Genomic DNA, 14,149 nt, shown 5'->3' with positions numbered 1-14,149 from the left:
GTTTGAGTTGCAAAAGTCATTATTATTATTATTATTATTATTATTTGCTAGTAAACTGTTGGATGCAGTGGACAGTGCAGTATTTGTCAGAAGTGCAGCTGAAACAGATCTAGTACCTTTGTTGTGTAGGTTCTCGATATTCAGTGGAAAAATGTACTTTGTTTCTTGTGCTTTAAGCTCAGTGAAGGTGGTCTGAGATGCTTTGTCTGGACTTACCAAATGAGTTGGTGCGCCTGACTCCACCTCTGGTCTGTAATGCGTGGAGACTGACATTCGTGCTTGTGAATTGTCATTGGTTGGGTGTCAGTTGATGGAAACCAGCTGATTGATTCTGATGGAAGTAGACCCATAGACTGCAATAAAATTATGAATTCATTGATCGTACAAAAGTTTGGGCATTTCTGAAGATTAAAGATTAAATGTATCACCCAGGGGTGGCTACTGATGATCAGCCAAACAGGGAGTGACTAAGGAAAATGTGTGATTACTGTGAAATATTCAATGTATTAAATCTGTTGAATCTACTGCCATCTAGTGGTAGAGGAGTGGATTGCTACTGGCAAATTCTTTCACATTTCTTTTATGTTCTTCATTTATACAGCATTTGTTCATCTTTTATTGTCTTGTATTTATTTTTTTATGGACCTTAAGATCCATGTGAATAAAATTAATTTAGACACACACTCTCATTAGATTTAAAATTCTGCATAATGTTATAAATGAGTCTCTCATAGAAAAAAAAAAAAAACTATTAGCGGATTTGAATTCTCCACAACTGTAAGACTTAAATTTTTAGTGAACACACGCTACAATCTCTTACTGTCTACAATATGTTCCTCTTTGCTGATTCTACTGTTTCAACCTGAACCTCTTTTTCCTTTCTACCTCCTTCTCCCCTTTCTGCTTTTCTTCTTCTCTTCCTTCCTTTCTTCCTTCCTTCTGTCTTTGCTGTCTTTCCACCTTTGTCTTTTTTCTCTCCTGTTTTCTTCATCAGGGTCACTTTTGACCCGAACAAGCGGCAGTCTGCCGCCAAATCAGGGACGGGGGCGCCCTCTGGTCCCCCCACCCTCTCAACCCCCTCCAACCCTGCGGCAAAGACTCTTAGTAAGTCTGTGCTCTTCTTCTCTTCTCCTCTCTTCTCTTCTCTTATCCTCTTTCTCCCCTTGAGCCATGCTGTTCTTCCTCATCCCTCACCTTCTGGCAACATGTGGCTCTGCAGTATCCTGCTGTTCCTCTTCTCCTCTGAAGTTGCATTACATTTTTTTCTTTTTTTTTTTTTGCAGAGCCGTTTTGATCTCATTAAACTGCTTAAAATCTTTTTGTTGCAGATTCAGGAGCAGTGGCTATAGGGAGTTGTAGGAATGCGCAGACGGAGAGTGTCTAGAGTAAGGGATTATTAAAACGCACACATAATGGCACAGGGGAGTCTCTCTGGGTTAGAAAGAGGTGTCTGTATATGTGTGTCGTTATGTGGTGTTATGTGCACTTAGATCGAGTCTGTTCTGTATGAAAGCGCTTAACTTTCACAAATGTCAGTGTAATAAAATCTAAAATATACACACACTCTCCCGCACATTATCCCGCATGGGCACAGTCTGTGTACAGCAGTGATTTACATGTAAATCTGTATGTGCCCAGCGTGGGTTCACATGAACAGGTTTTAAGGCTGAGAAATAAGCGATGTTTAAGATAACACTGTGCAACATAGCTCAGCTTAACATAGCTTCTCAAGCACTGTTATAGCTTATGTGTTGAACTAGAACACAGTTCAGGTCATTTATTAAAAAGTACTCTTTCAAAATGAAGGTGGTATAAACTGTTCTTTTGAAAATGTAAAAACTGGTGTAAAAGTTCTTTATTAATTGAGGGGGCTTTCACACTTACCTTGTTTTAGTTCAGACCTTCAACCAAAATAACTGGTTTAAAAAGTGCCACATACCAGGCCCAAAATTTAGCCCGCCCAAAAGGGGTGGTCTTGGTTCAGATCAACTCAACTGTGATTCAGTGTGTTTTTAATATTTTTAGATGCTTTAGACTCTCAGACCAACTGCAGGAAGTGGGGCAGGATATCGTCACCTAATAAACAATAGAATATGACAGTTGGTGTTTCCCTGAAATCCGTTACTTCACGGATAATGTTGATTTTGTGTTTCTAATATAACTGTAGACTAACCCTTATCTATAATCAGAAATAAAAGGAATCTAAAGGTCATTTTTTGCTGTAATTCTACTGCATGTTGTACATGCACTCAAAGAGAGTCTGGTTCCAGCTGGTAGGTTCAGTTCAGCACAACACCTAGCTGTGGCCAATATGGCCGTAAAATAATGTCAGGGTATTTTTCTGATTACAGTATTCTTGATGATGTGACAAAACACTAAAATATGTTACTAATTTTAAGAATGTACTGCAGCAATAATATAAATGTTAGTTTTATTTCATATTAATATAACATTTTCAAACTAAAAAAACTGCATAAAACAATTACACAAAAAAACAACCAAAATTGTGTTTTTACAGTAAATGGCAAAACAAATAAACAGACTGCTTTAAAGAAAGAATACTTCTACTATCAAACTATGTATTTTTGAGGGGTCTTTGAGATTAACAGTGTCTGTATGGTCAGAGAAGCTCCTGTTTGTTTAGTTATCTGTGTGTGATCACCTCACACATCCTTCCACTACACTGCTCCGATTCTTCCTGTTTTAGTTTGCTGCCCTGTTCTCTTAGCGTGTCTCTCTCACTTCTCTCTCTCTCTTTCTCTCTCTCTTTCTCTCTTGTTGTTCAGCACCTCTCCCTATCTCTCTCACTGTCTCAGCTCCTCTTTATCTCTCTCTGTTTCAGCCTCCTCTCTCTCTCACTCCATCTCTCACGCTCTCATCCCATTCCCTGTTTCTCACATTTCCCTTTTCTTCTGCTCTGAGTAATGCTTCTTAACTTGACTAAATGTTCTGTCCTTCGTCTTTTCTTTCTTTTTTTTCTTTCTGTTTTCTAATTAAACACAACAGAGTCTCAACCGGGCTTGAGAGAGGCGGGAGATTTGAGGGCACAAGGTGAGGATTTTCTGAAATCCTTTTTCCTCTACTCGACTAGACTAGAGAGTATCTGCTCTCTCTGGTAGTATCGATGGTACTGATGGTGTGTCCGGATCTGATATGATCTTTTGTGGGAAATTGTTGAAACCTCATTGAGGTTGAAGAATTGTTGCTGGTGTTCTACTGGAACTTTCTATTGCATGTGTAATGGAAAGTGTGAACGTGTTACTGTTTGTGTTGTGATTTAAGTGCTTGTTTTTGTTATGACACTGCATGCTGGCTTGTTTCAGTGGTGTGTCTTACCTACATACATTTGTAACAATGTAACAGTGTTGTAATTAGGGATGCACCACATTTTTGACAGCTAAAAATATTTGGCCAACAATATTATGTAATGATTACAGTACAGTGTTTCCAGTAACATTAGGATTTCTTCATTCGCATCCACCCCTCCCCCTCCCATTCACATTACGAAGAAAAAATAACATTTCACTGACGTTTTGAAATTTTGAAATAAAATGACATTAAGAATAGAACAGCACTACTGAGGTAGCTATCCAGCTAAATTTGCGACTCGAATATTTCTGCTTAAAAATATATTAATAATTAAATATATCACATGTTTGGGATGCGGCCTTTGGCCAAATGTTTTACTTTGTTTCATTTTGGTGCATCTCTAGTTGTAATCAGCACAGTTAGCATGCAGGTATTCCACCAAATGGGCTTCACCTGTTTTAAATTATTTCACCAGTTTGTACCACTCCATTCCAAAATTGTATGTGTTATGATTACTATTATTATTATTATTATTATTATTATTATTATTGCTATCCATTAACTTTTTTTCTATTTCTTCCTCAGTCGCCATGTACCTGGGGATCAGCAAAAAGATGAAGGGAAAGATGGAAAAGACGGAAAAGACGGGAAGCCCCGCTCTCTCCGTTTCACCTGGAGTATGAACACCACCAGCACCATGGAGCCGGCCGCCATCATGAACGAGATCCGCAAAGTCCTAGACGCCAACAACTGCGACTACGAACAGCGCGAACACTTCCTGCTTTTCTGCGTCTATGGCGACAGCCGTGCCGACAGCCTTGTCCAATGGGAGATGGAGGTTTGCAAACTGCCCCGCCTCTCACTCAACGGTGTCCGCTTTAAGAGGATATCGGGGACATCCATCGCTTTTAAGAACATTGCTTCCAAAGTTGCCAGTGAACTCAAGCTATGAATCTAATCTAATCTACGTAGAGGAATATATGAAAGTGTTAAAATCCTATATAGAGAAAATAATTAAGCAGTACAATCACAAAAGTAGCAGTTTCCAAATGTGTGTTTTCTTTCTTTCTTTTTTTTTCTTTTATTTTAAATAAACCACTTACCATATGTATTTAAAATAATGAATAGACTTTAACATTGCTTAAAGCAATAATTTCTTATGTGTCAATTATATTGTTACAATTCGCTAAACACTGTAAAAGAGAATTTCGTTTTGATTCTTTCAGTTAAGATTGCGTTCTCCATGACCTGTGCTCTGAGTGTGCATATAAAGAAATGGAGAATGGTCAAGACACGGTTAAAAAAACTTCAGTATACCCAAGATCCTTCTGAAGTGGAGCTTGAATATCTTTCTTTTTTCTCTCCAGACAGTGTTTAAATATATAGGTATTTGGTGTCTTGAGCAGCCCATGTGTAAAGGGTATGTACAATGCCTAAAGAAAAAAAAGCTGCTTTGAAATTGCATATAAAAGTACATTTGGATCTCTGTTGCTCTGCACCTCAGTCTTTAGTTGTTTTATTTGTCATTGAAAGTGCTCGTTCTTGACACATGCTCCAGCCAGCTCAGTTTCACTGTGTGAATGTTATGAGACATTGCTGAAGAACAAAACCAAGTTCTTTTATTTATTTTAGTTTATGCCCACCACTCAAGTGTATTTGTGTATATAATGTATCTTTTTGTTTTACAACTATTCCACATGGTCTTACTTCTTTTGCTTTTCAAGTTCTCTAATATTTCAGGGCTACTTGTAAATGGTCACTGATGAGATTCAATATTAAAAACATCTATACTTGACTGATGATACTTGCAAACTTTTTTGAAGCTTCAGTTTTTGCTTGGTTTTGCTCAACTGTGTTTTTAACCTGAAACTGAACATTTATCTGTTTTCGGCATTTGGCTATGTGGATATCGGGATATTGACGGAAGATCACAGTTCACAAGTGGAGTTGCACAAACCAAGTTCTACATGACCTTTCTTGAAAAGGTTAGTATTTTCTGTTTGAAAATTATAGAAGGATTGTTATATACCATTATACCATTGTTTAGCCTAAAAACAAAAAAGCGCTGTTTCCTAATCTTTGTCCTGGGTTGTTCTTCCGTGCTAGTTCTGTACCCACATCTAGATTTCCATACAGATACTAAGTGTGTTTAGTCTATTAATTATGATTAATTGTTTTGCCAATGTTTTGAGTTAGAATTAAACACCAAATGTTTGTTTCCTGGATGTTGATTAGGCCAAGTCTTGGGCCCTGTTTTAAAAAAGGTTTTTGAATGCATTTTGGACACCTGTCCTTAAAAACCTCTTTTTGTCAATGAAAACAGAGCTTTTTCATGTACAGCTAAATCTGCCCCTACATTTCACTACATTTCAGTACATTAAATCAGTCTAACTTTAGCCTGCTGTCTTGGGGGTAACGTTAATTACTTATTTAATAAATACTGTTGTGCCATATAGTTAAGTAACAGTAGTAGTAATTTAATGAAAATGTTCAATTTTACTGATTATCTCATCTGCTTTTCAAGATGCATATAACAATTAGGTTTTGTTTGTACCATCTTTAATATAAAAGCTGCATGTAAGTTTATAGGGGGCTGCTTACTATTGGTAAAAAAAAAATGTTTCAAATTAAATTTAAAGGGAACAATAGTTAAGCCTCACTTTAAATGGTGCTGTCTGTTTACATTTTTTTTTAAATAGAAGAACTGAAAATTGTAAATTGTAATCATTATTTTATTATTTATTTATTTTTTTTCACAATATCGCCCAGCTCTAAGAGACGCTAGAGTAGTTTGAAGTTCCAAAAATATTTCAGTCTTTCGAAAAGTAGTTAAAACCCATTTCACATATCAAATGCATATTATAGCCCCAAGTCTACCTTGTGTCTCTGATATGTGATTGGGAGTTCTAAAACAAATTCTAAGACAAAGTAATATTTGGGTGAAAAACATTAAAACGTGTAAGTAGTTAGCTGAATTGGTAATGTTTTGGTACAATAAGCTTTTAAATCTGTAAGTAGTTAGCTAAATTGATAATATTTGGGAGAAATAAGCCTTTAAATCTGTAAGTAGATAGCTGAATTGATCATATTTGGGTACAATAAGCCTTTAAATATGTCAGTAGTTAGCTAAATACGTAATATTTGGGTACAATAAGCCTTTAAATCTGTAAGTAGTTAGCTGAATTGATAATATTTGGGAGAAATAAGCCTTTAAATCTCTAAGTAGTTAGCTAAATTGGTAATATTTGGGTACAATTAGCCTTTAAATCTCTAAGTAGTTAGCTAAAGTGGTTATATTATATGAAGGAGTATTAAGTCATTAATTTCGCTAGGTGGCAGTGTCGCGATAACATAGGGTCCTAGAACTGCGGTACTGACACTGCGGGGTCCTAAAACTGCAGTCTCCGGGGCGAAACAATAAATAAAAAAATAGTTCCATTTTTTTACGATAAATCTATATTAATATAGTACAGTTTAAACAAAACAGAAAAATAAGCAATTTTTTTTATTGATAAATCTCTAATTCAGTACAGTTTAAGTATACAAACTGCAACACTGAACAGATTTATTTTATTTTATGCTAATGATACTATATATTGTAGAATTTTCCATTTTGACAGTAATTGTATATTGCTTAACCAGCTGTTTTAATGGGTGACTGATGCAGGTGTTTTGAAGAGACAGACAGTAGGCATCTATATTGGTCTTTCATGAATCTTTTATTCTCTCATTATGCCACCATAACGAAAGGTCCCCAGTGGGTGAGGCAGAGGGGAAGCGGCTTAAATAAAACATGCAATCATGGATGGAGTCAACATACATTCTTTCGTTCTTATTGTAGGAGTGGAATGTGGGAAGGGAATGGGGAGAAAAGTGAGGTAGAGGGTGGACTGGCTGGGTTTACTTCTGGGCGGGCATGAGGTCATCGATGGACTGGCCTTTCTCCAGTCTCTTCTCCATCTCTATAAGCAGCTTGACTCCATCTACGACCATCTGAACCAGCTCCACCTCTGAGAACCCCAGACGGTCAGCGTTGGAGATATCGAATACGCCGCCTACAGCAGCGGTGTCCACACCACCTGACACAGAGCAAACAGTCTTTAATGCCAAAGCTGTGAGCATTTTAATAACCAACAACCAACAGGGGCAGTATTGTGTGCTTTAACCAAACTGACTAATTTTATTACCTGTTCCACGTTTTTGGAGCCTCAGTTTCTTCAGGATCTCCTCAAACTTGCTGTGTTTGCTCACGTTGGGAAGTTTGACATGCACTCCACCACGCAGTCCTGTGCCCAGGTTAGATGGGCAGGTAAGGACGTAACCAAGGTGTTCGTTCCACATAAATGAATGTCCCTTGTTTTTGAACAGCTCCTCGATCTGTACGAACAAACGTCAGTAAAAATTATTCACAGTGCTATTCTCTAGAGATCAATGCCCAGTGCATAAAACACCTCAAGTGAATTCTTCCCCTTAACACTGCTCTTGACATACCCTTAAAGAGAAAATGCCTTATTTGTCTCCTAAGGGCTGTTTTAAGGGCAATCAACATAAACCTTTAAATGTTTAAGTATTGAATTTCCATTAAATATCTTCTTAAAAACGCACTGACTAAAAAGTGCTGCATAAAGTTCCTTACATATATGTAAGGAACGTAAAATGTCATCTTTGCCTGACCTTTTTGAGATTAATGAGCGAATGTGTTTTTAATGAGATTTGAATAGTCATAGTTGCAGTGAAACTTTCACAGTAAAAACTCCCTGAATAAAAAGTCCCTGCAGTAAATCCCTTTCCATTCCCTCTTAAGTTAATTAAAACATCTGAGGGATTTTATTAAACACAATTGTATCCTTTGGGAAAGGTTAAAACTTGCAGTTTTTAAATGCAACTGGGCACACTACTGCTATCATCTGCTTCTTAATGACTAAATAAAATAACCTCATCCTATAGGACTTATGGGAGAGATTACCTTGGTAAGGCCTGTGCAGAAACGATTGAAGACTTCCTTCATGTTCCCTCCTTTCTGCATTGAGATGACACGCAAGTGATCCTCCTCATTTACCCACACCAGGAATGTCTTGCTGTCGTTGTGCCTGACAAACATCAGAGGATGAGAAAGAATGTAAAATCGAATGCGAAAATACAAATTACATTACTCCAATGTTCTAGTTCGCTATAACTAGGCCGATCAGAGCAACCTTTTTTTTGGGACAATATACTATCTGAGAAATAATTGAGATAAATGAGATTATTGTCATTTTTAAGGCCATTTTATTTCACTGGTACCTTGTTAATAATGTAGCATAATAATGCATTTTAATATTACTTTTACAATCCAAAAATACAACCACTGCTATTAAAGTCAACACCCACCAACTCATTCATATTAATAGGACCTTTTGCTAAGTAAATACGGTGAACAATATTATGGTCAACAAAATTATTGCGGTTTGACCCTCAATGTATGATAAGTTAATAACAAATATTATGGCAAGCCTGGCTAGAATCAGCAGTTACCAAAGAAGTTAAGATCATCAGCTCACAATGGTTTGTTCATAATTATTCATATCCTATGGCAATTTTTGTTTGTAACTTTGTAAGTGAAGATCATTTTATGCAAAATTTGGCCCTGTCCACATGTATCCAGAGATACAAAATAAAAAAATCAAAAACACTCGTTTTTAGTGTTTCCTTGTGAACATGCATGTATGTTCGTGTATGTTTCTGGCTAAATCCCAAACACCTCTTTATTCCCTAAATAGTGACCTACTAAAGGCTTTATAAAACTATGTTTAAGAAGAATGTTAATTCTGTTCTAATTCTGTTCTTGCATAGCACATTTCTTACACAGTAGTTTGCATTTTCATCATTCTTTTTTTTCCTGTGTTTTTTTTCTAAGAGTTCTTATCACCCCATGCAGGGCTAGTATGCTAATGCAAGCATTTTCGTCTCTGTGGACAGATTTCCTTTTTTTTTTTTCAAAAACGGAAGAAGGGAAATCCCCATTTTTAAAAATATCCAGATACATACGTAGCCTTACTGTACAAAAAAAACTCTTTATGTTAAATAATTTAGGCACCATGGTATGTACAGTATTCTGTGGATCTACTTACCAGATGCCTCTGGCATCAGGCCAATCACGTGCCATTCCAGAGGCCAGCAGCAGAGGGGAGACTGGTTTGTCAAAAAGGAAGTGATCGTCAATGAGCTGCTGTTGCTCTGCTTCTGTCATGTTTTTCAGAGCATAGTACTTCCCTTTCAGATCTCCACTGAGAGAGCCCAAAGCTGAAAAAGAGAGAGAGAGAAAGAGAGAGTGATGAAGTTTATGCTAATCATTTTAAAAATGCTTGTTTTTATTACTGTAAATTATTGAAGAAGAGCAACATACATCTTTACATCACATATTGAACAGTTATTTGTGCGGCCCTGTTTCTATGTATCTCAAGTATTCTTTGGCACACTTAATCAACAGGAAACTGGCTTCTTTAGCTCTAAAGGAAATATGACCTCATGTCTGTCCCACAGTACAACTGCGATACAGAACATGCATAGAAAATCCAAGCGAAATTTAAATGGTGGTTGATGTTTCACCAGATATACAAAGCATTAGAAAGAAAACACCACCATGAGAAATGGCAAATTGTGCAATTTCTTATCACTACTTTTTAAAAATTAGTATTTGTGCCTAGTGCTGTGTGATATGACCAATTTAATTTAATATCAATGATTTAAGTGGTAAAAGTATTAAGAGAGTTACAAATTACCTACTTGAATTATTTTTTTATTAATTATACAACCTATTTTGTACCATTATAGTTGCAATTAGTTTAATTTATGAAAAAATGCATTTCTTTATTTAGGTTTTAAAAGCTAAATTTAGTTTTCACTAATTTGCTAAGACATTAAAAATGCCTATAAACATCAATACCCTTGTACTTTTAATTACTTTTGCCATAGAAGCAGATTACCTAAAACAAACTGCTTTCAGCATAAAAAATTAAATAACAAAGTAAACAACAATAAGTTTTACAACATATTATAATCTCCCAACTTATTAATTACAACATAAACCTAAATGTATTATACAGTAATTACACTTGAAACAATGCAGGTACCACATTAACCATGGCTTTAAGCTTTGGTATCACCACTAGGAGGAGCCATTTACCCACGGCTTTTTTTTCTCAACATAAACCACTGGGCAGACCTCAAGAAATGTACCTTCAACAGAAAGCTTTTCAATGCCTCTCCTCTCTCCACGACTGCAGTGTGGCGGCAGGCAAAACCCACGAATGCTTCTGCCAGTTCGCACGCGAGAGCTCAGCACATAGTTGGGGTCCAGATCATCCCCACCCTTCAGACAAAGAAAAAGCACAAACAACAGCATATTTTACTTTACAATGCTAAACAACTGAACTCTAGAAACACCTACAAGTTGTAAAAGTACAACATATTACTACACAAGCCATGTACAACTCCATGTACCTTGAGGTTGTCTGGGTTGAGGTCAGTTTTGTGTTTATCTGAGGGTTTGTATCCTCCATGTCTGTCCTCGATGACGGGGTCCAGCAGCTCCTTAAACACCTCATATGTCTCCTCATCCCCAGCCACACAGCCCACAGTCATAATGAAGGGGTGACCTAATATGTGGACACACAATTATATCTAGGTGTGAAAAAAGGGTCTCACAGAAAAGAAAGTGCATACAGTTAACCAATACGTAACTAATCTGTTTCTTTTTCAATTTGTAGTGGTCTCTAATTTACAGATTAACACTAATTGTTGGGCTCATTTTACTGTACAGAAAATCTCTATGTCTATGTCTCTATGTCAAAAGTCTTTGCCGGTAATACACAGAGGCTTAAGCTACATCAGTAAAACTGGAAACTGGCCCACACTGAGCTTTGGATGCTGTAGGACAGCATGACCTGATATGAACCCTTGCAGCCTGAGTACGATCTTTCACCAGGATTATCTGCTCCAGTCTGAATTATATTATTCAGGTTGTAGCAGAGCTTCTTGTTCATTTTAGCAAGAGTCTGAAACTTAATAATATATGGTTGTGGTGCTGACACAGGTCTGCATACTACTCCTGAGCTGAGATTTAGTTGCATGATGGTAAAGGTGGTGATTTTATAATTGATATTCAAATACAACAACACATAACACACTAAACCAGGAGTGGAATTAGTCATTTGGTGTACTCCACTGCCCTGTGAATTGTACCTAATTGCCATCCCATCATGTAATTCACGAAGGTCACGGCAGAGCGCATAATTACATAATTACCAAGAGCTTGTTGGAAATAGCATTCCAGAGGGAGCTGCTCAATACTTTTTGCTCTTTAAGTTAAATTATGGTAGAAATGTATACTTTTAAATGAATGATTATTAAACAGGACTAACCTTATGCATAAACTAGAAATCCTTTGATGTATAGCACTGGATAGCATGAATTCTGCATTACACTCTGCATAATGTAATTGAAAACAAGCTGTGCTTGGGATTCTACTGTAGTCAACATAGGAAAGAACGAAATTACCATTTTTTTGTGTGCAAAGTTAATTTAGTTTTGTTTTGTGAAGTAGAAAAATTAGGAATGCACCGACATTCCAATGCCAAAACTGACAACACGTTAAATAAATCATTTGGTTAAAAAAAGTATATTGATATATCTAATGTTTTTTTTCCAGATAATTTCACTCATTTGCCAGTGTCTGCACTTTTGCCTAAATGTATTTTGTCTTGCTTTTCAATTGAAACTTGTATATATATACTTATTAAAAATTAAGCGACTACTTCGGTTTCTGAATCAGTTTCTCTGATTTTGCTATTTATGCAATGTTTTATTTAAATTTAAATTTATGTTTGAGTAAAATGAATATTGCTATTTTATTCTATAAACTACAGACAACATTTCTTCCAAATTCCAAATAAAAATATTGTCATTAAGAGAATTTATTTGCAGAAAATGAGAAATGGCTGAAATTACAAAAAAGATGCAGAGCTTTTAGCAAAGGAGTTCATAAATCAATATTTGGTGGAATAACCCTGGCTTTTAATCACAGTTTTCATGCATCTTGGCATTTCTCCTCCAACAGTCTTTTACACTGCTTTTGAATAACTTTATTCCACTCCTGATGCAACATTTCAAGCAGTTCAGCTTGGTTTGATGGCTTGTGATCATCCATCTTCCTCTTGATTATATTCCAGAGGTTTTTAATTTGATAAAATTAAAGAAACTAAATTTTTAAGTGGTCTCTTATTTTTTTCCAAAGCTGTATACATGCTGCCATTATATTGTATTTACAAATACAGGATGAGGGCTTAAGTAAAACTAGTTCCTACCCTAAACACGTAAGTTATTTGTTAATAAAATGTAGATATCCGTGATACTGATTAAAGAGAGCCCCCAAAATCGATAAATTGATCATAATCGATTCACACATAGACAAGCCTACGTGAGAACTGACAGTAGTCTATCGATCCTAAGTATCGCCGCTCTGTAGAGCAGAGCAGAAGGTTTGGTGAGAGCGCTGACTGTACCTGGGTTATCCACGCCGGTCTGAATCACATCGTCCAGTGTGAAGCCGCTGGGTGTCTGCTTGCTGCGCAGCCGCTCGTACATGGCCGGAGTGAGCACCTTGGCCATGTGGTTGTTGTGCTTGCTGAGGTCGGGGTACTCCGCTTCGGATGAGTACTTCATCTTCAGCTGGTTGTGAGTGTTTCCGAAAGGCATGGTGGATGCTGGCTGGAGTTGCAGACCACGAGACAAAAAATAACACCAGTTAGGACCGAGGCTGCTCCACACACGCCTAGTCTTCAAATAGTCCGGACGACTGGGGTTTGAATGCCTGACACTGCCTACTCCTCTTATAATAAAACTCTTGAGCGCCTGCTGTGAGCACGGAGTGTTTAAAAGAGCGTTCATGTGTTAAAACCGGAGAAAATACCAGAACTTAAACAACGTTAGTGAAATAACGGCGCGATGGTAAGCTGTCTCTGCTGGAGGCGGAGTAATGGATGCACATCAGCGACTGACTCGAAGCAATGTACACGTACACACACACACACACCCAGAGACAGGCAGAACTTATTAAACGATAAGGTCAATTCAATATATTGATTATATTTTGGATTATATACAGTGTTTACTAGCTATTACAGATTAATTAACTTTTATACATATAGCTAGCTACCATAGTTTAGCCGAGTCTTAACATATGTAATAATCTCCACCAAACGTATAGAAAATGAAACGTGCAACATTAAGAGCAAAAAAATATATATATAGCTAGAATAAGTGTGTTAACACCCTAGACAAAAACAATTAGTCCTCACATTTTTTTAAAGAGAGTTCATAAGGTTATAGGTTAGTTATTAATATATCTCTCCTTTTTTGCGCATCAACTAGAGAACAAAGCTGTCCGCAGAGCTGTTGACGTTTTAATTTTAGTTTTCAAAAAAAAAAAAAAAAAAACGCACACTCTTACCTGTGGACTACTACTACTAGATGAAGACGGGGCTGACACAAAGATCCCTATGTTTCCGGCTGGGGAGTGCTCACTGCAAGCTCACTCTGCTCTCTAGGGCTTGACTCTGATGGAGCATTTGCTTTATACTACATAAGAGCGTCTCCTATTGGCTACTATTTGCAGTACATTTATACGATTGGATGAACTGAGGAACTGAAGTTAAGGATGCACAATTCAGTGTTCGACACAGACAGCACACTGTTTGCCTCATATCATAATAAGACTTAGATCACAAACTTATAAAGATAAAATCACTAAAAAATCACCTAGAATTTACCACTGTGGACCTCTACCACATTAAATTGTGTA

At 36.8% G+C, this 14,149-nt stretch overlaps 2 protein-coding genes across 11 annotated transcripts in view; one reads left to right on the top strand and one right to left on the bottom strand.

The window, feature by feature from the left end:
* Positions 1–5,104, top strand: part of mark3a (MAP/microtubule affinity-regulating kinase 3a) — a 36,662-nt gene extending 31,558 nt beyond the window's left edge. For 2 of the 10 annotated variants that reach the window (XM_022684832.2, XM_022684831.2), the window contains 3 exons: positions 995–1,104; positions 3,007–3,051; positions 3,895–5,104. In XM_022684832.2, coding sequence (XP_022540553.2) covers positions 995–1,104; positions 3,007–3,051; positions 3,895–3,992 — 253 coding nt within the window. In that variant the 3' untranslated portion in view covers positions 3,993–5,104. Of the gene's footprint in view, positions 1–994; positions 1,105–1,328; positions 1,386–3,006; positions 3,052–3,894 lie in introns of those variants that run through there. The other 8 variants (XM_022684830.2, XM_022684829.2, XM_022684833.2 and 5 more) reach the window with 7 other exon arrangements.
* A 1,903-nt stretch (positions 5,105–7,007) lies between these two features.
* ckba (creatine kinase, brain a) lies at positions 7,008–13,921 on the bottom strand. Its single transcript, XM_007240330.4, has 8 exons — positions 13,799–13,921; positions 12,852–13,056; positions 10,792–10,946; positions 10,528–10,660; positions 9,420–9,591; positions 8,276–8,399; positions 7,497–7,686; positions 7,008–7,388 (listed from the first exon to the last, which is right to left on the bottom strand). Exons 2-8 carry the CDS (start codon positions 13,042–13,044, stop codon positions 7,210–7,212), a joined length of 1,146 nt encoding a protein of 381 aa, XP_007240392.1. The 5' UTR covers positions 13,045–13,056; positions 13,799–13,921; the 3' UTR covers positions 7,008–7,209.
* Between the last annotated feature and the right edge of the window lie 228 nt (positions 13,922–14,149).

The sequence above is a fragment of the Astyanax mexicanus genome, chromosome 7, assembly GCF_023375975.1.
Source record: "Astyanax mexicanus isolate ESR-SI-001 chromosome 7, AstMex3_surface, whole genome shotgun sequence".
In the NCBI taxonomy this organism is placed as follows: Eukaryota; Metazoa; Chordata; class Actinopteri; order Characiformes; family Acestrorhamphidae; genus Astyanax; species Astyanax mexicanus.
Note: the sequence above shows the minus strand (reverse complement) of the source record. Positions and strands in the feature narration are given on the sequence as shown.